This window comes from Hemitrygon akajei, chromosome 8, assembly GCF_048418815.1.
Source record: "Hemitrygon akajei chromosome 8, sHemAka1.3, whole genome shotgun sequence".
In the NCBI taxonomy this organism is placed as follows: domain Eukaryota; kingdom Metazoa; phylum Chordata; class Chondrichthyes; order Myliobatiformes; family Dasyatidae; genus Hemitrygon; species Hemitrygon akajei.
In genome coordinates, this window is record NC_133131.1 from 119,712,487 (window position 1) to 119,738,078 (window position 25,592).

The 25,592-nt window shown below is 39.9% G+C and overlaps 1 protein-coding gene across 3 annotated transcripts in view; it reads left to right on the forward strand.

The window, feature by feature from the left end:
* Positions 1–25,592, forward strand: part of LOC140732196 (V-type proton ATPase 116 kDa subunit a 1-like) — a 97,156-nt gene that overhangs the window by 15,317 nt on the left and 56,247 nt on the right. For all 3 annotated transcript variants that reach the window (XM_073054466.1, XM_073054468.1, XM_073054467.1), the window contains exons 7-11: positions 1,938–2,064; positions 5,611–5,693; positions 5,778–5,871; positions 17,092–17,304; positions 20,082–20,232. In XM_073054466.1, the coding sequence (XP_072910567.1) occupies positions 1,938–2,064; positions 5,611–5,693; positions 5,778–5,871; positions 17,092–17,304; positions 20,082–20,232 (668 nt within the window). The remainder of the gene's footprint in view (positions 1–1,937; positions 2,065–5,610; positions 5,694–5,777; positions 5,872–17,091; positions 17,305–20,081; positions 20,233–25,592) is intronic.

A 25,592-nucleotide genomic window follows, 5' to 3' on the forward strand; every position in this document is an offset into this window, starting at 1 on the left:
AGATGGTGCTGAGGAAGCAGGGAGTTTGCGGAAGGGCTTGGACAGATTTGGGAGAACAGGCAAAGAAGTGGCAGGTGGAATATAGCGTCGGGATGTTCAAAGTTCAAAGTAAGTTTATTATCATAGAAGAAATAAAGGCATAAAATACTTTCTAAACAGGGAGAAAATTCAAAAATCAGAGGTGCAAAGGGAGTCCTTATGCTGGGTTCCCTAAAGGTGAACATGCAGGTTGAGTCAGTGGTAAGGAAGGCAAATGCAAAGGTAGCATTCAGTTTGACAGGACTAGAATATAAGAGCAAGGATGTGACACTGAGGGTTTACAAGGCATTGGTCAAACTGCACTTGGAATATTGTGAGGAATGTTGAGCCCCTGATCTATGAAAAGATATGCTGCCATTGGAGAAGGTCCAGCGGAGGTTCACAAGAATGATTCCGGGAATGGAAGGATTAATGTATGAGGTGTGTTTGATGGCTCCGGGCCCTTTACATACTGGAGTTTAGAAGAATGATGGACGGGATCCCATTGAAACCTATCGAGTATTGAAAGGGCTAGATAGAGTGGATGTGGAGACGATGTATCCTATATTGGGGGGGGGGGGGGGGTGGGTTCTAGGACCAGAGGGCACAGTCTCAGATTAGAAGGATGCCCATTTAGAACAGAATTGAAAAACAATTTCTTTAGTCTGAACATAATGAATCTGTGGAACTATTTGCCATGAATAGCTGTAGAGTCAAGTCGTTGAGTATACTTAAAGCAGAGGTTGATAGGTTTTTAGTTTGTCAGGTGTCAAAGTTTATGGGGAGAAGGCGAGAGAAGGGGTTGAGAGGGATAATAAATCAGCCATGATGGAACAGCGGAGCAGACTCGATAACCTGAGTGGTCTAAATGTGCTCCTAAGTCTTACCATCTGTGGTCTTATATTACGAGTTACTTCCTAGATGGTGCTGATCTATTACTTACATCCTATGGTTTTGAGATCTACTTTGATTAACAAAGATTAGATGGGCAGTTTCTTTTTCATTTGCCTTCTTTACATGGTTTACCCTAAAGGACACAAAAGCCACCATTTCATTTCTTGACGTTAAGCAAATGACAAGACAATCCATAATAATTCCATCACATTGAATGCTTTTTATAACAATAATTAAAGAGAATTGCTGTAACATTGTTTTACTTCAAGGTACTTGAAGAATGAGTAAGGAACATTTGCTGAAGGTAGGGGTGTTTGTGCTCTTACCTCTGCTTAAAATTGCCATTAAGTAATTTACATCAATTGCTTGTACCATGGTTATTTAATCATGATGTTTGGAAAGATCCAAAGAGCACGCTGATATTTTTATTTCTTCTAGCGTAAGTTTCCATATCGAATTGCCTCTTGTTCACTCACTCTGAACTTTCTGAGATAGAATGCACCCATTATTAAGTTCTGGTTTGTAAGATGCATACCATTGGCCTCCTATTGCATTGGACTCAACTAGGAAGTATCTTGGGAGACTTCAAATTGACACCGGTTAACAGTTGTCTGTTACCACCTAAAATGTCTATTTTAAAGCTTATTAATATTAGAACAACCTTATGAACAAACAGCATTTCATTTTACCTTATATTTTTCAAGTCTGAGGCTAGGAAGTTCATACTCCCAGACTACACAAATGTAATTATCAAAGTCATCAATTGCATTAAACTCAGCTTCCAGCAGAAATCATCCAATGTTATTGATGTGTCTGATTTTTCAATACTTTGCAGCCCAAGGACATTGACCCAGTTGCAGCAGTGCAACATTTGGCCTGGCTGAAATCAATATCCTTATCAGCAGGTGGAAATGACTTCCTGTTTGCATATCTCAGGACAACCTCATACAGTCAAATTATGTACCGAGCTACCAGAGAAATTAAAGATAATCCGCTCTCATAGATTTCTTTTTCTCTTTATGCAGTTTTGTCACTGGGGTGATCAAGCGCGAACGATTTTCTGCTTTTGAGAGGTTACTATGGCGGGTGTGTCATGGCAATATTGTCTTACGTCATGTACAAATCAATGTCCCACCGGAGGACCCAGTGGCTGTAAGAAAAACATTTATACTCACAATATTGGCTAATTTGGGGTGATTTCCCAAACTTGTGATATTCTGGTGGCATTGTGCGCAACTTGAGTCACTCCATTACAGGAAGGATGTAGAGGGTTTGTAAAGGGTTCAGAAGGGGTTTATCAGGATGCTGCCTGGATTACAGGTTATGAGCTAAAATGAGAGGATTCAACAAACTGGAGCTGTTTCTCTAGACCATTGGAGGCAGAGGGGAGACCTGATGGATTTTATAAAATTACGAAGTATTGTAATAAAATATCCAGAGTAATTAAATAGGATGGACACTTGGAATCTTTATCACAGGTAGAAATGTCATGTAGTAGAGGACATGAATTTGAGAAGGACAAAGTTTTTTGCAGAATGCCGAGTGCCTGGAACAGGCTGCTGGGATAGTGGTGGGAACAAATGAGCTCGTGGCATTCAAGAGGCTTTTAGATGAACACATAAAAATGCAGGGAATAGAGGCTATATGGATCATGTGCAAGCTGAAGAGAATTAGTGTAATTTGGCATCATGTTTGGCACAGACATCACGAGCTGAAAGGCCTTTTCCTACTGATTGTTTTGTGTTCTATTGACACCCTTGCACTTGGCTGCATTTTGTTGCTTCGAGTCAGAATTTATGAGGATCCTATAGGTGGGATGGATGCTGAAGGTAGCCGGAACACTGAAGCAATAATACTCCAATGCATACCTCTGTGGCACTAAAGTTTTCTTCTGGATGCCTGCAAGTTTTACTGTGAAGACTGTGCCATGGCAATGTTCCACTCTGTGAAACATTAAGATAGCATCAGGTTTCTATACTTAGATAGGAACTAATCTGCACGTACTTACATTGCACTGAGGTGAGTCAGATGGGCAGCTCAATCAGCCAGGGAAAGGCTGATATTAAAGTGAAGCAGAATCTGAAAGCACAGTTATACGGGTTGTGTTATAACTCTCCTTTAGTAGAGGGTAGAGTAGTTTGACCTTTTCCTAAGGGGATTGTTGCAGTTCAAAATATTTTATTACAAATACTGTAATACAAATATTACAATTACAAAAAAAATTTACAAATACCCAAGGAAAATACTGCACATGGAATCACCGAAATCTGTTGTGCAGGAACAAGCCCTTCAGCTCACCAGGTCCACACCAGCCGTTGAATTTCTCTACACTAATTCCATTTGCCTGTACTTGGCCTGTAGCCTTCTAAGCCTTGGTAATTCATGCTTGTCTGGATGCTTCTACCATCTCCTCAGAGTCCAACTTCATTCTGTGTGAGAAGTTTCCATAAGACATAGAAGAAGAATTAATCCATTCGGCCCTTCAAGTCTGCTCCGCTATTAAATCATGGCTAATATATTTTCCCTCGCAACCCCATTCTCCTGTCTTCTTCCCATAACCATTGATGCCCTTAAGAACCTATCAACCTCCACTTTAAATATACCCAACTTCTTGGCCTCAACTGCGATGAGTTCCATGGAAACACAGTCCTCTGGCTAAATAAATTTCTCTTCTCTGTTTTAAGGGGATGTCCTTCTATTCTGAAGCTGTGCCTCTGAACCTATACCTTCTCTCTATTAGAAACATCCTCTTCACAGCCACTCTATCTTGGCCTTTCAACATTTGACAGATTTCAATGAGATCTCACCTCATTCTTCTAAACTCCTGTGAGTACAGGCCCAGAGTCATCAAACACTCCTCACATGTCACATGTTAACTCTTTCAATGCCGGGATAATTCATCAACCCCCCCCCCCCACTCCAGCTCATCCTTTCTTGGATATGCTTCTCCAAGGATTGTCAGCTTGTCATGGTGGGAAGGCTTGTGAGTTCCTAAGAGCATGAGCATGATGCTGTCTGGAGTTTAGCCATCTGATACTTAACTCCTGGTAGGGTCACCCATGGTGGTAAGGTCAAAGAGAAGGTTCCAGACAAACAGCAATCCAACCAATAGTTCGACAGAGCAGCTGACAGAAGATGATGACACGTCACAATGGCAGTGAAGCTGGAGGAATACTGAAGCAGTGAAACATCCCCAGTCATCTTGCATTCCATACCACTGTACCCTGAACCCTGAACCCAATTTGTCAATGACCATGTGGTGGCAGCCCGTGTATCAGAGTCCCACGTTAAACAAAGTCACACGCAGGTATTCTCCATTAAGCAAGTCTCCTAACATCCTATGTGGAGCCTGGGTCAGCCTTTAAAGCCACCTGAAGACCCACCAATAGACAACCACCTCAGAACATCATCCTCCAGCTGAGTAATTACACAACTCACACTACTCTTAGATATGGGGCCCAAAACTACTCACAAAATTCCAAATGTATTCTGACCAAATGTGGACTGTCCAATCCTCTGGAAATGAGGATTAGAATACAAAATACAGATCCAGACATGAAGTTTGCCCCTCAAATTCCCTCTAAGCCTCCTACCTCTTACCTCATACCCATGCCCACCCACCCCCACCAAGGGAGAAGGTTATTATCAACTACCCTACCTATCCCCATCATAATTTTATATACCTCTATTAGATCACACTTCAGCCTCCTCCATTCCAAGGAAAACAACTATATTTTTCCTATCCAGATAACATCCTGCTGAAGGTTCACTGTGCTCTCTCCAGTACACGCCAATTTTCCATAGTGTGGTTACCTGAAGTAGGCACGGTATAATACGTGTGTGACCTAATGAAGGTCTGACATTAAGTTGTAACATGGCGTCCTGCTCTTGTGTCACTGAGAACAAAATTGAATAAGTCAAGGGTGAAGAATTCAAAACTATACAGAGAAAATCCTGAGAAAAGGAATTAGAACAGGCAATTTCATTTAAGAATAGTATTGCACAGAAACAAGAACCTCTGTCTGTAATGTGAATTTAGTGACCACTTCTAGTGAAAACAGGGATAAGAGTTTAGTTTCACAATTCTATTTTCTCTGAGAACAACATCCACATTAACCAAGTGATCTGTGATCTTTTGGCAGTGTCATAGACTGTCATATCCGTGAAGCTTGTGATAAATGAACCTGTCAAGTTCACCAATGAACTTGAGCAAAACACTGTTTCTGGTTCATGACCTAAGACTTAGACATTTCAAGACAATATTGGCAGAGCTATTTTTGAAAGATGGTTGAATGTTAATGCTGGACTCCGAAATAATTACATATCCTTCAGCAATAGCCTTAGGTATTTTTCATGCTTTACTGATTATTCTGTACAGGAAATGAAAACTGGCATTGACTTAGCCTTTATAAGTGCCCTTTTGAATATATTATGTACATACGTAACATGAAATACTAAGAAACTGTAAGGATAACTTAAAAAAATAATCCTCTGTCATGAAATAAACACAATTGGATTTATGCCTTGAATGATTTTGCCCTTCACTGAAGTTCATGAAGGATAACATTAGTTACTGAGAAAAAAACTGTGTTTGACTCAGTACTGTTTCCCATAGAACAAATTAGCTTGTAATCAACCACAATGTCATCCAGATATATTCAGATGAATAGTTATATTTTTCCCTTTCTTTATTCACAGGATGATTTCATCGGTAAAGATGTGTTCATCGTTTTCTTCCAAGGCGAACAGTTCAAAAACAAAGTGAAAAAAATATGTGATGGGTGAGCACAGTAATGAGTAAATCTCCTTCACAGAAGAATGATTTAAGACAGAGGTTAAAGTGCTCATTTTCCTATTTATTACAGGTTCCATGCCACAGTGTATCCTTGCCCAGAAACCCTACATGAAAGAATGGAAATGAGTGTTGATGTAAATATGCGAATCGAGGACATTAACATGGTATGTTCAAAAAAAATCTGATAAACACAGGATAAGGTGTTAATATCCCTCGTGTCAATGGGTTGTGAGGACTTGCTCGAGACTACCTTGAATTTGGGAGTGGTACAGGGTTGACACACAGAGGTTTTTAAGTGGGCACCCTCCTTCATTGATTAGCCCACTATGTCTCCAGAGGGCTTGATGATGACTTCTGGCATCCCATTGTGTCTTCTCTTGATGCTAACTTGGAGCAGAGGAGAGCTCTTTTTGCTTAAACCTAAGCCAGTGACAGCTTCTTTCCACTGGCTCTGATGTCTTGCCATAGAGTCTGACCATGGATCCCAAGTTGCTTCAGGAATTTGATGGCAGATGTGCTATAAACCCCCTACAACCCACATCCACAGGATAAACTTTGGTTTTCCAGCCCCGTTGCTGAGCTTCAGCTGCTAGATCTGCATAGTGTAGCCTCTGGCACTCATATGCTTCAGCCACTGAATTCTCCCATGGGACTGTGAGTTCCACAATATAGATGATCTGTAATGAATTGGACCAGAAGAATGCTATGTAGAAGTGGGCAAGTAGTCAAAGTCAAGTTAATTGTCATCTGCACAAGTACGTATATGCATAGGTGCAATGAAAAAGCTGCATGCAGCAGCATCACAGGCATACTACAACTGAATTTCTCATACAAATGGATGGTGCAATAGTTCAATCTAACACCAGGGTATTATGCCTAAACAATGGAGACTACAATGGGAATAGGGAGGATTTGGCTAGTGCAAATTGGGAACACAGGCTATATGGTGGGATAATTGAGGAACAGAGGAAGACTTTCAAAGAGATTTTTCACGGTGCTCAACAAAACTATATTCCAGTTCAAAGCAAAGACAGTAAGGGTGGGGCGAGCCAGCCTTGGATAACTCAGGAAATAAAAGAAGGCATCAAGCTAAAAGCTCGTGTATACAAAGTCACCAAGAGTAGGAGGAAACTGGAAAACTGGGAAATTATATAAAGTGGAAAAGGGTAGCTAAAGTGAATGTAGGACCCTTGGAAGACGAGAAGGGGAAATGGATAATGGGTAATGAGGAAATGGCAAAGGTTTTGAATGACTGTCTTGTGTCCTTTATGGTGGAGGACACATCTAACACGCCAAAAAGGGATGTTATTGATGCGAAGCGAGGTGAGGACTTCGACACAATGACTATCGCTAAAGAGGTAGTGCTGAGCAAACTGTGGGCCTGAAGACAGACAAGTCCCCTGGTCCTGATGGAATGCATCCCAAGTTACTGAAAGAAATGGCAGAAGTTATAGTTGAGGCTTTGGTGATGATTTACCAAAATTCTCTGGACTCTGGGCAGGTCCTGGCAGATTGGAAGACAACGAGTGTCACGCCACAATTCAAATAAGGATGCAGGCAAAAGGCAGTTAACTATAGGCCAGTTAGCTTAACAGCTGTAGTTGGGAAAATGCTTGAAGCTATCATTAAAGAAGAAATAGTGAGGCACCTGGAAAGAAATGGATCCATCAGGCAGACACAGATTGAATTCAGCAAAGGCAGGTCCTTTTTGACAAACTTACTTGAGTTCTTTGAGGATAAAATGAGTGCAGTGGATAGAAGGGGAACAAATGGACATTATTTACTTGGATTTCCAGAAGGTGTTCAATAAGGTGCCACATAGAAAACTTATCTTTAAGATAAGGATGCATAGAGTTGGGGGTGACGTATTAGCATGGATAGTGGATTTGTTAATTAATAAAAAACAGAATTGGGATACATAGGTGTTACTCTGGTTGGCAATCAGTGCTGGGCCCACAACTGTTCACGACATACATTTATGATCTGGAAGAGGGGACCGAGTGTAGTATATCTAAGTTTGCTGATGATACTAAATTGAGTGGGAAAGCAAATTGTGCAGAAAAAAAGGAGAATCTGCAGTGAGATATAGATAGGTTAAGTGAGTGGGCAAGGGTCTAGTGGATGGAGTACAATGTTGGTAAATGTGAGGTCATCCACTTCGGAGGGAGAAGTGAAGGGCAGTAGATTGTTATTTAAATGGTAAAAAATTGCAGGATGCTGCTGTGCAAAGGGACTTGGGAGTATTTGTGCATGAATCACAAAAGGTTGGTTTGCAGGTGCAGCAGGCAATCAAGAAGGCAAATGAAATATTGTCCTTCATTGCTAGAGGGATTGAATGTAAGAACAGGAAGATTATGCTACAACTATACAGGGTACTGGTGAGGCCGCACCTGGAGTACTGCGTGCAGTTCTGGTCTCCTTTCTCGAGGAAGGATATACTGGCTTTGGAGGCCTTGCAGAGGAGGTTCACCAGGTTGATTCTGGAGATGAAGGGGTTGGACTATGAGGAGAGATTGAGTCGCCTGGGACGGCACTCGCTGGAATTCAGAAGGATGAGAAGAGATCTTACAGAAACATATAAAAATATGAAAGGGATAGATAAGATAGAGGCAGGGAAGTTGTTTCCACTGGTAGGTGAGACCGGAACTAGGGGACATAGCCTCAAGATTCAGAGTGTAGACTTGGGATGGAGATGAGGAGGAACTGCTTTACTCAGAGAGTGGTGAATCTGTGGACTTCTCTGCCAAATGAAGCAGTGGAGGCTACCTCAGTAAATATATTTAAGACAAGGTTGGATAGATTTTTGCATAGTAGGAGAATTATGGGGAAAAGGCAGGTAGGTGGAGATGAGTCCATGGCCAGATCAGCCATGATCTTATTGAATGGTGGAGCAGATTCAATGAGCCAGGTGGCCTACTCCTGCTCCTATTTCTTATGTTGATAGCACCAGAAACATCAAATATTCACAAGAAAAACTTAAATTATACACAGTTTTTATCAGAAAATGCACAATTTGAACAAAAAAAATCATTGTAGTGCAAAGCACTCATGGTGTTGCTATACTGAAGTCATGATTAGGGTGACGCAGGCTGATTTGCTCCCTGGGCCTCCGTTATAGTGGCACTACCATAGCATAGTGGTTAATGTGACACTATTATAGCTCAGTATTTCAGAGCTTGGAGTTCAGTTGTGGCACCAACTGTAAGGAGCTTGTACGTTATCTCCGAGTCTGCTTAGGTTTCCTCCGGGTGCTCCAGTTTCCTCCCACAGTCCAGAGCTATACTGGTTAGTAGGTTAATTGGACATTGTAAATTGCCCTGTGAATAGGCTAGGGTTAAATAGGCAGGTTGCTGGGTAGTGCAGCTTGTTGGGCAGTGAAGGGCCTGTTCCACACTGTATCTCTAAATAAAATAAATAAATTACTGGGTTCCCAACTGGTTTATCTCATTGCATCTGTTTTTGGAAAAAATTCTGCAGCTTGCCTGCTTCAGGGCAATGTGAATGTTTCAGACGCATGCCAGAGGCACACACTATGTAACCAGTGAGGTTCAAACCTCCAAGCACACATGAGGAAGTTGCCATTGAAGCGCAATAGACAAAGACAGAATCAGCACCCACTTCCATCTCCACCATTCCCTACAAGATTCCTCAATGATCCCAGTCTCCCTAAGGATGAAAGTGTGAGAATTGCACTGCATGGATCAGGCATCATTCATATGATTGTGAGTGCCTGTCCATTGCTTCACATTTTACATATCTCCTCACGTAAGTGAATGAAGAGAATACCAATCTGAACAAGGCTATGTCCTGCCCTAAATTCCACCCAGCCACCATGAATTAAAATGACAAATCGTGAGAGAATTTTTCACCCTATATTCTTTGAGTAAAAGCCCCCTATGCTTTAGGTATAATTATGAGAAAATTTGTAACTCTGTTCTCAATTTCCAGCATACACACAGAGTTTAATTTATTCACCACTTTCTTACTTAGCCAAAGCCTTCACTTCCTATCTGCACAGATATTTTCCTACCATATGAGTATCTCATACTAAGTTGAGAAAGGCCAATTAAGTTCATTGAAAACACTTGTCACCTTAATAGATACTGAATATTACCTTATGTTGCTATCACCTGCATGTATATCAATCCTGGCTGTAGAGATGTAAGACTGCTTCCCATGCCACTCTTGCTTCCTACACCATAACCATCTTTTACAATAGAAAATACATTAGTGATCTGGCATGAATTTGGTTCAAATAAATTTTGCTAGCAGTAAGCAAGCTGAAGTCTAGTTTCACTGTTTCAACGCAAAGAGTTAAACATTTTCCCTATCGAACCACCATTGCAATAGAAATATTTTGATCAAATTTATTTAAAAAATGAAAAATTGTGAAAAGTAATTCATACGAGATCCACTTATCAGATGAAATCTTAAGAAGCTTGACTTTTTTACAACAGAGTAGACTTGTCAGACTATCAGTCCATTCTGGTTCTGAACAGACCAATCTAATCAATCCCACTTCATCCTCTTCTTCCTGTGAATATATTTTCTCCCACATGCCCACCAACTCCCCTTTAATTCCTTTACCACCCACCTATACTATCAGTGGCCAATCAACCTACTAACATGTCTTTGAGATATGAAAGGAATCTGGAGCACCCAGAGAAAACCCTGGCAGTCATGGAGAAAATGTGAAAGGAAAATGGAGAGCTATGTGGGAGGGTTGGATTAGATTAATCTTGGAATAGGTTAAAACATTAGCACAATATCATGAGATGAAAAGCCTATACTGTGTGATAGTGTTCTATATTCTATGTTTCAAATAGATGGCAACTGAGGTCAGGGTTGCCCGCGCTGTGAGACAGTTTATAACTCAAACACTAAATATATCATGCAAGTGGTTAAATTACTGGATCAGATATATCCAGCACCATTGATCTCAGTAATTGGGGAACCACATCAGAAGATATAAAAGCTTTTAAGACGTGCCTACATTAGTTGGCTGTTGTGCAGTAATTTCACCAAGAATAGTATGTTCTTTACAATTATTTTAGCATAAGAATTTCAGGGATAAATTCAGACAACAAATGGATGGCAAAGGATATTGAAAGCATGATCAGTAATGAAAAAGGAAACATATGGAACGTGTCGACAACTGGGATCAAGGGAGTCACTGGAAGGAAATAGAGCATGTAAGAGAGAACTTAAGAAAAAAAATTAAAGGCCATAAGGGGGCTATGGCAAACAAGATTAAGAAGAATCACGAGGTATTCCATAGTTTCTGTATATCAGGAGCAAGAAGACTCCCAGGAAAATAATGGGTCTCCTTATGGATCAGAGGGGTTATCATCTCTTTTTCTCAAGTCCTGCTGAATGGTCTCGGCCTGAAACGTCGACTGTACTCATTTCCATAGATGCTGCCTGGCCTGCTGAGTTCCTCCAGCATTTTGTGTGTGTTGCTTTGGATTTCCAGCATCTGCAGGTTTTCTCCTGCTTTGCTGATTATCTGTCGTGTAGTCAAGTGATGTGACCAACATCCTAAATGAGTACTTCTCATCTGTATCCAAGGAGAAGCATATGGAGGATAGTGACTTCAGGGACGAATATGCTGATAGTCTGGAGAATATCAGAACTAAGAAGGGGGTGCTTTTATATATCTTGCAACATATGAAACAGGACAAATACCCAGAGCTGTATGAGACCTATCACAATTTTCTATGGGAAACAAGGGAGAAGATTACTGACAAAGATCTTTGCATTTTCATTAACCACAGGAGAAGTGCCAGAAGACTGTAGGGTAGTTAATGTTGTTCCTTCATTTAAGCAGTGCATTATGGATAATCCAGGATACTATAGGTCTGTGAGCTTCACGTCAGTGATACAGAAATTACTGGGGAAAATCCCAAGTTGTAGGATTTGGAAAGGCAGGGACTGATCAGGGGTAGTCAGCATGGTTTTGTGCAGGCAAAATCCTGTCTCACTAATTTGATTGAATTTTTTAGGAGGTTAAATAAAAAACACTGATGAAGACAGGAGGTACAGGTTGTCTATATGGACGATGTAAGCCATTTTATAACGTAAACTAATGAATTGGTTTATTATGATTTATCACTAGTTTACATAGGTTTGTTATAGCTACATGTACCAAAGATTTTGCTCTGCATGCCATCCAATCTGATCATGTCGTACATAATTACAGCAAGGTAGTAAAAAGCAAACCAATCTTGCAATGGTAAGCTGGTCCAGAAGGTTAAAGTACATGGGATCCAAGACCAACTGGCTAACTGGATCCAAAGCTGGTCACAATGGAGACTGCTGTAGCTGGAGTCTGGATACAAAATGAATTGACAGAGGAACTCAAGCAGCGGAGGGATGGTTGACATTTTGAGTTGAGACCCTGCGTCAGGACTGATCGAGGGAGAATAGTTAGTTCTGAAGCAGTTTCTTCCCCTCCACCATCGGATTTCTGAACAGTCCATGAACCACGAACACTACCTTATTATTCATGTTTTTCTACCATTTATTTATTTTGTAATTTATAGGTAGGTTATGCCTGTGCACTGTTCTGCAGCCGAAAAGAAAACAAATTACACATCTTATGAGGCAGTGATAATAAGCTTGATTCCGATTCTGAGTGAGAGGCTGGGGTGAGATGGGCTGGTGGCTGATTGGTGGAATGATGAGCAGATGGAGATAAGAGAAGGAGGCAAGAAGGAAAGTTGAGACAAAGGTTGGAAGGTGATAAGCGGATGCAGATAGTGGAGGAATGAAGGGCGGGTGGAACCGGAGGGGGGAAAGCGATGAATCTCGGTAATGGATGGGGTGGAATATGGAAAAGGTGAACAAAAGCAGCAAGAGAATGTAGGTGGACTAGTGGGGGCAAAAAATAAACACAAGGGGTTGGGGTTAACTGAAACTGGAAAATAACAATATGATAACAATATGATTTTTATTGAAAGGAAACCATTTGGGTCTTCGTTCCAAAATGAAACAAAGAGCCCCCGGACCTTCCTGATGGGAAATGGAAGTGCATAAACTTGATTCCTATGGTGAAGATGAAGCTATGGGGGATGGGCAATTGGTTTAGTTGTAGGACATGGAGGTTAGTGGTGGAAGGATGCTCTACTGCTTGGAAATCTGTAACCAGTGGGATACCATAGGGATCAGTGCTGGGACCTTTGTTATTTGTGATCAATAAGAGCAGCCTGGTTATGAATGTAGGAGGTATAATTAGTAAGTTTATGGATGATTGGTGGTGAGGTAGATAGTGAGGAAGATTATCTTAGGTTACAGCAGGATATATAGTAGTACAGACAGAAAACTGGGCAGAGCGTTAGCACATGGAATTTAATCTCGACAATGTCCAGGTAAAGCATTTTGGGAAGTCATATAGGGTTAGGATAGTTACAGTAAATAGTAGGAAAGTTGGTGAACCAAAGGATTTTGAGTTTTAAGTGCATAGTTTCCTGAAAGTAGCAAAAAGGGTAATGAAGAAGGTATATGACATACTTGCCTTCACAGGGTGAGGGATGGAATGGAAAATTTGGAAGGTTATGTTCCAACTTTATTAAACACTGGCCTATTGTAAACAATTTTGGTCATCACACTATAGGAAAGATATAGATGTGCTGAGAGTCCAGAGGCAGTTCGCCAGGATGTTCCTTGAATTGAGAGATTGGGTGAGAGTTTGGAGAGTCTGAGCTTGTTTTTCCTGGAGTGAAGTAGATTGAAGGATGACCTGATAAGAGTTATGTAAAATTATAAGAGGTATAGATAGGGTAGATAGTCAGGATCTTTTTCCCACTAGAGGGGGATTAAAAGCAAGAAGACATCAGTTTGAAAGAGGTTTTGTGGAGATTTTGTTTTGCACAGAGAGTGGTTTTTATTTGAAGTTGCTGTCAGGGGAGGTGGTGGAGTCAGAAATATAAGAGGCATTCAAACAGGTACCTACATAGGTAGGGCATAGAAGGACACAAGGTTAATGGCGGAAATAGGATTAACATAAATTAGCATAAAGGTCACCAATGGATGTGAAGGATGAAAGGGCCTGTTTCTGTGCTGTACAAGTCTAAGAATCTGTGACTTTTTGGCATGTTCATCAAGGCAAAGCTATGTGCTTTCTATTCACTGGTATATCTTTGGACCTTTGATACTTCCATTTGATGTATTTTTCATATCCTCATCAATAGATACTTCATGCTTATCCCTAGTTCATTCCTTGGAGTAGCTCAAGTTCAAGTTGGAGTTCAAGTTTAATTGTCATTGAACCATACACATGAATACAGCCAAACAAGTGTTCCTCCAGGGCCAAGGTGCAAAACACAGTAGCAACACTCATTCACAGCACAAGGCACACATTGCACAAATAAGATAGCAATAAACATACAGTCAAACACAAAAATATATACAGTCCAAGGACTCAAGAATCTGCAGTTGAACACAATACAGCTTGTCTTCAGCCGAGTGAACCCCAGAGAGCAGCACCGACTCCAGTATGGCTGCCATAGCACACTGCCTCCAGCTCCACTTCGCACCACTTCAACGCGTCTCTCCTGGGCGGCAGCAAACAGGTGACACTGTACCTTGAGGCCTCGTCCTCACTACGACAGAAGCCACACAGTTCCCCTGACGTACACCCCTGCTGTCCACCAATAAAATAGTGAATCGAGCTTGCAGCATTCCCCACTACCAATGTTCAACGGGGTCAAGTGATCACAAAAAAAGTGACTAAGATAATCACTTGCTGCTAGACTGCACACCTACACCTCTCTGATGCAGGCAACAAGAAGATCTACACCAAGTCCAGCTCCATCAGTTTCTCCACCAACAAGCAACTTGCTGATGGGGTGGACCTGCAGCACTTTAAATTCTTAATGTTAAATTTTCAATATTCTTTTCAGCGTATAAATCTTGGCAGAAAGATTAGAAAGTGTTGAATGAAACAATTTGGTGAAGCTACCAAAATATTCCCAACTAGTTTAACTTTTATGGCTGAGACTACAATTAAATATACACCAAATCAGAATATATATCAGAATGTGGGCAATACACAATCAATGGTAATTGAAACTTTAAACTTTAAAAGACAGGTTTAGAAAAGGAAAACACTTGTGAATCTATTGTACAGTACATAAATCCTTTTAAATCTGTTTTATGTAAGAATAGTTAATTTGCACACTCTACAGCTATTCATCCTCTCATAATTCCTTTACTATTATGAAATGTGTTCCATGCACAGAATAGGGACTCAGACTTCATATAGGAATGTAACTGACAATGTGCTAGTCAAAAGTAATTGACAATGTGCCAGTTCATATCTAGTGCTCGACAGAATTGAATGAAAGTGCACAATTTGCTGTGTATATTTGGTGGATTTGAAGCAGTCTATTAGGAAATAATAAACATAAGAGATTCTGCAGAGGCTGGATATCCAGAATAACACGCAGGAACTCAGCACATCAAGCAGCATCTTTGGAAAGAAATAAAAAGTCGATGTTTTGGGCTGAGACTCTTCATCACGACTCTTTATTCCTTCCCATAGATGCTGACTGACCTGTTGAGTTTCTCCTGCATTATGTGTGTGTTATAAAAACAACTGTCATTCTAAATTTCTATGAGCCATCACACCATCAAAATGAACACAGAGAAAGTGAGATTAACATAGCAAAATAGTGAAATCTTTGTCACAAACTATGCAAGTTATGAGAAGCAATGAAAGAAAGCAGCAAAGTTGCTTAGCAATTGAGAACTTTATGGTGTGTTAAGAAACAAGACCATTGCAATAAATTGATGAGCTCCCAAGCTGTTTGCACTTCCAGCATAATTCATTGGCTATAGAGTGAGATAACCCAGAGTCATGAAAAGTGTTATCTAAATGCAGTTTATATTTCAATCGCTGTTATAAATCTGTATCAGCTGTGAATACATCAGTAAAAGAATGAGCTTTACCAAATCCAAAGACATCAGTGAATCTGGCTGAGGAATAAGAGTTATGCAGAACTGGAACATCTGTGCTAAAAGCCTCCTTGAAGAAATACAAAAACACCACAGACCCCTGAGAACCTCGGCACCATGACCTCAAAGTGCAGAAGAAGCATTTGGGATGGTATTGGAAATCTTGAGTCCGTGTATTTTTGGTGGATAAATCCTGCATATTTGTGGAAAGATCTCACCAACTCATAAACTACTCTCATGCTTGCCCCACCTGTAAAGGGTCTGGAAATCATCACTGGTCATCAGTCACTTCACAACCCATATAACAAAAGAAATGCACTACAGAAGTATTCTTATACCATGATGCTTCTGTTCTGTACAGTTATACTTCCCAGATGTAGTCACACCTGGAAGCAAAACTACAATCACCAAGGCCAGAAAATTGGCTGAAACATAGTGTGATAAGCAGATTCAGTGAGGGAAGATTGACTGAGCAGTTAATATTAAATACTCAGAAAAGAGAGAAAATGTGATTTAATTTTCAATTGTTCTAGTTATTTTGGAGGTAGTCCTTTCATGATGAACTAAAATTGTGTCCTCTTGTTCCATATGTTTAAACGTGGTGGAATAAATCAATTAGTGATCTCTTGTTTTGAAATAGCCAATCAGTCTCAACTCGTTGATATCCTCCAAGTGAGAGCCTGTGAGCCTGTGATTAAAACCTTCAGAAGTATCCAGTGGCTAAATTTTCAAATACATACAGTGTAGTTTGAATTTATAATTACAACATTCTTTGCTCTGACAATAAATCTCCTCTTTCCCTTACAGTCCTTGGGGCCAAAAGGATTACCTTAGATAAATATATTTAATCAAGAACCCGCACAACCCCCATGATGAAACTATATGAACTAAAATCTGTAATCTTGACGTTTCTTTTGGTTTAAGAGCTGACCTATACTGAGTACTTGCCAAATTAATGCAATTTATGTTGTACTGTCTGACATATTAAAAAATATGTATCATGTTTCCTCCTGGGAGTGATTAAAATAATGACTTATTGAAGTATCATAAGTTATTTTCACAAACGGCTGAGCTTCTGTGCACTGCCAACATTTTCTCTTTTTATTTTCAGGTTTCTAGCTTCTACAGATTCACACCTTTTGTTTAGGATTTGTACTTTTCCTTTCGTCTAAGTAAATCTGCCCAATATCATTCATATACAGTTTACTCTGAGTTCACAAGTTTTCAATGAGCTTTGGCCAAAAACGTGCATATCCATTGCTGCACTTAATAATTTCCTGAATGATTGATCTGAGCATTAACCAAGAATATTAGAGTTGTATTTCTGTGCTGCAACTCATAACAGTTCACCTCATTTTATTTACTCTGATGAGATTGGATCCAACACAAATTCTTTAATTTAAAAAGGATTTTTTTCATTTTTCTAACAGATACTTGTCCAGACAGAGAAACACTGTAAGAACCTACTGCTCTCTGCTGCTAAGGATATCTACAAGTGGAATGTTAAAGTAAAGAAGATGAAGGCAATTTATTACACACTAAATCTCTGTAACATCGATATCACCCAGAAGTGTTTGATAGCTGAAATCTGGTGTCCTGCTACAGACCTTAAGAAAGTTCACTGCACGTTAACAAAAGAAGCGGTAAATATTTCAGGTGTCAAAAAATAAGGAAACTAAATTTAGCTATGACTCTATAACTGCCTTGAGAATTGTCAGTTGACCTACAAGCTTTGTTGTAAAACTGTCATTAATTTATATTTATGCTATCATTATTCCCTGTACGTGTTTTAATCATGCCAATAATCAGCTTTGAGTTTGCAGTTTAAAGGTTGAGCTAATTGTCATTAACTATTCTGAAGTGTATGAGGATTTGTATAATACAGATATAATATATAGTTATTCTGCAGTTAATGAGGCTTAAAAAAAAGAATTAGAACAATTTTTCGCCTTCAAAATATCTGTAAGTGCAGAGCAGAGAGGGATTTCTGCACCATTGATAATATGGGATGGAGCCAAAGAATTAGTGAGGGAGAAAGGTTTTTAATAGGGGGAAAAATAACATATCCTGGAAGAAGTAAGGGGAATTTCAGAAGCAACACACACACACAAAATGCTGGAGGAAATCAGCAGCTCTATTAGCATTTATGGAGTGGAATGAACACTTGGCGTTTGGGATAGTGACCCTTCATCAGGACCAAATATGTCAAAAATCTTCATGAAAGATCTCGACCCAAAACTTTTCCTGTTCATTTCTCTCCATAGATGCTGGCTGACATTTTGTGAGTGTGTTGCTTCAGATTTCCAGCCTCTGCAGAATCTGTTGTGTCAGGGGAATTTCAGACGGAGTTTAGAAATCTAAAGAGTTTGTGTTTAAAAGAATGGCTGGAAGACTGACCAGAGAATGAAGAGCAAGAACTGCACATATATTTAGATGAAGTAGGCTTTAGTGAGAGTGTGGTTTCATATTATGAAGCCGTTGGATACAAAGGCAAGAACTTTGACCCAAGAGGTACATGGATTTAATTAAATGTACCAAACTGAAGAAAATTTGATCCTGTCACATGAAATGTTACAGAGAAAGCAAATGAAACGCTGCAAACCATGCATCCACTGCTCTGCAGCAACCTTACAGTACTCAACACTAAGGTTGCAAAATTATGAGGTCACAGATCCTTCCTCCAGCTGTTCAGTGAGCAGATGCAGGGCAGGAAGAAATGAGCAGGCAATCTATTCTGCCTCTTTTTACCTAGCAAATCAATGAAATGAGTCCAAAAGAAAGCACAGGAAACCACATTCTCAATTCCCATTCACCAAAAGACCCACACTCACCTTATCATTGTCGCTGGCAGTTACGTGGCTGATTTGCCCACAACATAGAAGTAAATGCCACCACTAAATAAACAAACCAAATTCATAAATTAATTAATGCTTGCTTAAGCAAAACTTGTACGAAAATGGTTTAGGTGGCACATGGCTGAAATGCCTACCTGACTAGGGACAAAGGACAAAGTACTCACTGTGAAAGAATGAAATATGTCTCCCTAATTGAGGGCAGATAAAAGACAAAAAAAATGGTAAAAACACTCAGTAAGTCAGACAGCATCTGTACAAAGCAAGAAAAAGCTGAATTAAAGATTAAGGTCTTTAGCTTTTCATCAGTTTTGGTATGAAAGATGACAATCTGTAATGCATGAGAGCTGATTTACAACATGATAATCACTTTATAATATATGCGGATTGGATTATTCAGCACCATAGAGCATTTGGTGTGTAATCACCGACAACACTTATGCTGCCATACATGTATATGGATTAGTTATATTCATTACGCAGTTCACAGGAGCTGGAATGCTGATCTACAGTAACTTTGCACTGTGTGAGACATGATGGTGATGAATCATCATTCTGCAGTGAATAGCAACTGGAAAAGTATTGATCACTTCACAGTGATTTAGTGATTAGCTTATTCTTTAGACTGTATATATGGTCACTTGCATCTGAACATCCTAGGCAGAAACAGAGTTTAGCAGAAAGAGCAGTTCATAAAAATAATGAAAGGAAGCGATTAAATTAGAAAGAATAGATTATGCTGAATTCTGTGAGAGTCTATCTGAAGTGTTGCACAAAATTTTCAGCCTGACGTGTAGATCTAATATTATTCAGTCAGTTCATTTGCAATGTTTATTCCAGTCACATATGTGAATAGCAGCTCATGAAAAATGGATAACCAATACAGTTAAAAGAAAGAGGCAAATTTGGCCTTTTCGCTTTGGAGTTATTGATCTTTGACAGGGCATGCTGGCAATGTTTTGTGCATAGATAACATAATCGATGAGCCATTCCTATTGTTCAACATTTTCCTTCTGGGTGCTCTTTCATGTTTTTTCTCTCTCTGTATTGATTGCTATACCCCTCGTCTGATCGGTTAAACAACTCCCCAGTCAGCCTGCTTTTTTATTTGATTCAATTTTTCCTGCCCTCTCCGCTTTCTTTCCTGCCCCACCATCATTAATTTATCTTTCAAAAGCTGGGAGGATGGGCAAACAAGGCACAATTTCAACATACCCTTCCCCCCACTCTGCTGCTCGTTATATTATTGCTGTTCTGGTCCCTTTTTGACTAGTTATTTTCATTTCCTGCTAATGTAACTCCAGTACTATTCTGTCTCTGAGAGTTTACATCAGACTGAACAGTGACACAGTACACGGATAATAGGAACATGTTTGATGAACTCAATTCACCAGCCACATTATTGTTAGGCATTGTTCACATTTCAGACTCACAGCAGAAGCTCTTTAAAACTAATTGTCAAAAGATAGGGCATTGAAAGAGAAAAGTATTTAATATATTTGCCTGTTACACTCAAGCCTTTGCCTAGGTACATTGATGACAGAACTGATAAGATTTTTTTTCTCTAGGTCCGGAACGGTTCCACTATGCCTCCTATTTTGAACAGAATAGAGGCAAAACAAACCCCTCCAACATATAACAAGACAAACACATTTACTGAGGGCTTTCAAAACATTGTCGATGCATATGGAGTCGGAAACTATCGAGAAGTTAATCCAGGTAAAGTGCTTAATATTTTTAAGTGCTTATATTCAGTTGCTTCGTAAAAAGTGGAGAAGTCATATCACCACAGGATAAAATTTTCATTAGGCCACATTTGGAGTATTGTGTACAATTCTGGTAACCACATTACAGGAAGAATGTGAAGGGTTTGTAGAGGGTGCAAAAGAGATTCACCAGGAGGTTGCCTGGCTTAGGGAGTGTTTGACAGATTTGGAGTGTTTACTTTGGAGGCTGAGTGGTGCCCTGATAAAGGTATATGTACTTACGAGTGGCATTGAGAGGATAAATAGTCAGCGTCCTTTTCCCAGGGTAGAAATCTCAAATAGCAGAAGGTATAGCTTTAAGCTGAAAGGAAAGAAGTTTTAAGTTTGTACACTGAGAGTGGTAGGTGCCAGGGAGATGATGGAAGCAGATACAAAGAAGATAGCAACATTTAAGAGGCATTTAGGAAGCTGTATAAACAGACAGGGACTGGAAGGATATACTGCAAGCTCAGTGCGAGCACACGTGTGCAGTTTACATTGGCATTATGGTCGGCACATGCATAAAGGGCCAAAGGGTCTGATCCTCTCCATTGCTATCACTCAAACTGTGGTTGTTGATGGAATGCATTCAAATCCAGTTCAGCTTGCTGGTCTTCACGGTTTTTTGCAATTTAGTTTTTTGTTTATCCAGTGGCTATCATAATTTTATAAATAGAACTGCACATGATATAAAGCTGTCATCTGCTACAGGGCAAAACATTATCAGCTTAATCTCCATTCCTGCTAAAACCTTAATACCAAATGTGGAAATCGATCTGATCACCAATAATGCAATCAAAACTTGTAGCCTTTATCCTCTCAAAAGTATTTCTTTGGATATCAACATGATTGCTTGTCTTTTTGTAATCCCAAATTCATATGATATACTCAGTACAGTTGCAATAGCATTATCGTCAATGAAATAAAGACCAGAGGGTCATTGCTTGCTATTGGCTGTACATTAGCGCAAAGTAGATGCCAGTAAATTGGTAGCTCATTTTACATCTCTATCAGCTTTTATTTCTATTGACTATGAAATGTAAACAAAACACCCAGGGTTCGCTTCTCAAGTAATAGTACTAAAAACCAAAGAAGTTAAAACAGCCGGTCAGAGGTTTCAGAAAATGACTCGTCTCCTGCCATCCCAAAGCCTTTCTGTCATCTACAAGGCACAAATCAGAGGCAAAAATGGAAAAATCTCCACTTGCCTGGGGATTACTCTATTACTATCAATGACAAAACAGCCTTCTTGATTGGCACCCCATCAATCACAAAAATATCCATTCCCTCCACCACTGACAACCTGTCACAATTGCCTTTATCATGTGCAAAATGCATTGTGGTTACTTCATCTTTAAAATCAGTGACTTGGAAGGAAAGAGGCAACAGGAACATGGAAACACCAGGTTCTTATTGCAGTCGTACTCTTGGAAATACATATGGATTCTTTCATTGCCTCTTCGTCCAGATCCTGGAAAACTGTACCCAATACTTTTGACGTTATTGCCCGCATTATATAATAAAGTATAATAAACAGGAGCCACATTAGTGTAATAGATAGCGCAATGCTCTTACAGCTCAGGGGATCGGAGTTCGAAGTTCAATTACAAAACCGACTGTAAGTTTGTACATCCTTCCCACGAGTACGTGGGTTTTCTTTGGGTACTCCAGTTTCCTCCCACAATCCAAAGACATGCCGGTTAGTACATTCATGGATCATTTCAAATTGTTCTGTGATTAGGCTAGGGTTAAATAGACTGGTTGCTGGGTGTGCAGTTCTTTGGGCCAGGAAGGCCAGCTTCACACTGCACGTATCTCTCAATAAAATATAATGATCTGGTCCAATGCATTCAGAAATAGACTAGTAGCTTAATAATTACTTATAAATAATTATTATACAAGCCCCTGCAGGTTAGAAACTCCCAACTTGGATATCCCCAACATACAACAGAGCTCCTAACATTCATTAATTATGTGCTGTGTTGTATGACATGGGTGATTGTAGCCTTTCCATGACCATGATTGTTTCAAATATTTCTAATGAAGTGGTTTGCCGTTGCCTTCTTCTGGGCAGTGTCTTTACAAGACGGGTGACCACAGCCGTTATGAATACTCCTCAGAGGTTGTCTGCTGGTGTCACCTGTTGCAGAGCCAAGACATGTGTTAGCACCACGACCATCTACCACCTGCTCCCATAGCTTTGCGGAGGCTAAGCAGGTGCTACACCTTGCCCAACAATGACTCTCAGGCTAGCAGAGGGAAGGAGCGCCTGACACCTCCTTTGGTAGAGATGTATCTGCACCATCCACCCCAATGATATTATTAAATTCCAATGTCTAATGTACTTACATACATTCATTCCTATGAACAACAGAACTACAGTAGTATCCTCTATCTTTTGTTCTTTTAGTGACTGTTCTTTTGATGCCATTCATTACTGTGGATTTGTGGTTACCATATCAAGTATGTATTTTGTGACTAACAGACAAAATCGACTGAGGACATCTGTAAGAGTAGGCACTTTCATTACCCAGGGACGACCTGTCACAGAAAAAACTTCATTGCAAATATGTTTAATAATTGTGATCTTTTATCTATTTACTCTGGGGGATGTGAGCCCAATGCCTATCAGCACTTGAGAAGGTGGTGTTGAACCATCTCTTGAACTGCTGCAGCTCTCCTGGTGAGTGTATTCTGCTGGGCACACTGTTCCAGGATTTACAGCTGATGGTGACTCTCAATGTGTGATTTGGAGAGCAAATGGCTGTTCTTATTCTCTGCAATTCCTGTCCCTTGTCATTCACAGAACCTCTTATCACCAGTAATGTTAGATTTTATCATACTAATATGCATTATTCTAAGCTGAATGACTGCTTTTGGTTACAGCATAAGTATCCTCATTCCAGCTCACTATTGCTAATCAGATTTAGTTTCACGCTGCAGTACTTTAGTTTCTTCAATCAACTCCTTTCTCATCAAGTCTTATTTTCAGATATTTAGATGAAATCTCTTCTGCTATATGTTAGCTGTCCGTTTATCACGTGACACCCGATAAGCTGACTTATATCAGATGCTTCTTAGTTTTTGTTCACGTTTGCCATGTCCCTAGACTCTCACTATCTCTCCCAGTAACGAACAACTGTCCTCAGAATCAGATGTTGTGAAGTTTGTTGTTTTGCAGTAGGACCTTGCAATACATAATAATAGAAACTATAATTACAATAAGGAGTTAATTGTCCATTCAGAAATCCAATGGCAGAGAGGAAGAAGCCGTTCCTGAGACACTGAGTTTGTATCTTTAGGCTCCTGTACCTCCTTCCTGGTGGTAGCAATGTGAAGAGAGTATGTCATGGGTGATGGAGATCCTTAATGATGGATGTCACCTTTTTGAGGATCACCTTTAGAAGGTGTCCTGATGCTGGGGAGGTTGGTGCCCATCAAACTGGCTGAGTTTACAACTTACTGCAGGTTTTTCCAATCCAGGTCATTGACACAACCAGTTAAAATACTCTCCATAGTACTGTAGAAATTTGCAACTAAATTTAGGGACATACCAATTCTCTTCAAATTCCTAATAAAATACCATCACTGTCATGCCTTGTTTGTAATTGCGTCAATATGTTGGGCCCAGGATAGATCCTCAGAGAAGTTGAAACCCAGGAACTTGAAACTACTCACCTTTTCCACTTCTGATCCCTTGATGAGGACTGGTGTGTGTTCCCTCAACTTCCTTTTTCTGAAGCCCATAATCAATTCTTTGGTTTTACTGACATTGTGTGCAAAGTTGTTGCTGTGACACCACTCAGCCAACAGATCTATCTCGCTCCTCGTCACCATATGAAATTCTGCCGACAATAGTTGTGTTGTCAACAAATTTATAGATGGCATCTGAGTTATGCCTAGCCACGTTATCACAGGTGTAGAAAGAGTAGAGCAGTGGGTTAAGCATGCATCCTTGCGGTGCACCAGCATTGATTGTCAACGAGGAGGATATGTTATTTCTGATCCACACAACCTTTGGTCTTCCTGTGAGAAAGTCATGGATCCAGTTGCAGAGGGAGGTACAGAGGCCCAGGTTTGGGAGCTTATTGATTATAACTGAGGGTACGATTGGTTGAACACTGAGCTGTAGTCAAAAACTAAACAGCCTGATGTAGGTATTATTATCGTCCAGGTGATCCAAGACCAAGTGGAAAATTGGAGCACATTCTTTATTTACTTATCGGACCAGATCAAGCTCTGATATGGGCAACAATCCCAGAGGAAAGCACCAATGAACTACCACTCAAAGTTCAAGGACCTTCAGTTTCTACCTCTGTGCACTAAAACAGAGAAGTCAGAAATATGTTGGGTGTTAGATTCCACTGCATCAGACCTTGCACTCACCCATTGTATTTAACACTGAGGTTCGTGGGAGCTCCTGAACAGACTAAGCTAAAGAACTGGAGGCACTTTGCAACTAGCTCTTCAGTATTACTGTAGCCAAAGATGGTATACAGATCACTCCATTCATTTGAATAAGATTACTGGCTTCTATTTAAAAAGGTAAATTGAGGTTAAGTAATTTATTTTCTTTCATTTTACATTTTTATTGCTCTTATTCTTAATTACTATTTTAATAACATAAATCTATTAGAACTGTTCTTAATGAAAAAGTTCTTAAAAATAGAGAGGTTATGAGCAGGTTGCCATTTGTGTCACAAATCAATCAGTAAGTGATGGAACTCCACAGTCGGTACCATATTTCTTCTTCATCTTGAGTTGCAGCTGATTTGCATATTAGTAGTGATGTATTTCATGAATTTGCCATTCTACTTCCAGGAATATAGGTTTACTTCTGCAGTATAAATCCATTATCTAAAACTATTTGTTCTGGCTTATTTTATCTAACAAACTGCTGCCTACAATGTTCTGGATTGTAACTGCTACATTTCAAGCCTCAGTGTCAATTAATGCACTAAGGACAAAAGATTTGGAGAGCAGTGATTAGATATTGATTTGGTTTGAATTCACATGCATCAGGGTATCAGGTCAAGCTTTTTACCAGAAGCCACCAGAATGTCATGCGCTATCATGGGCTCTTTGACACTTCATTTCTCTTGGTATTTTTTATCAGATATTGGTTAATGAGAAGTTCCACAAGTGCCAACAAGTCATATTAAAATGCTAGAGAGTACTTAGATCATAATAGGCTGCATTTCATGGATGCTGCTTGGGAAATGCCAATTTGTCCCAGTGTGCACGCATACACACACTCACAGACAAACCTTATGCAAGGTCTTGCACAATTCTGAGGTGCCAAACAATGATACACATGTGAAATAAATGTGTGGT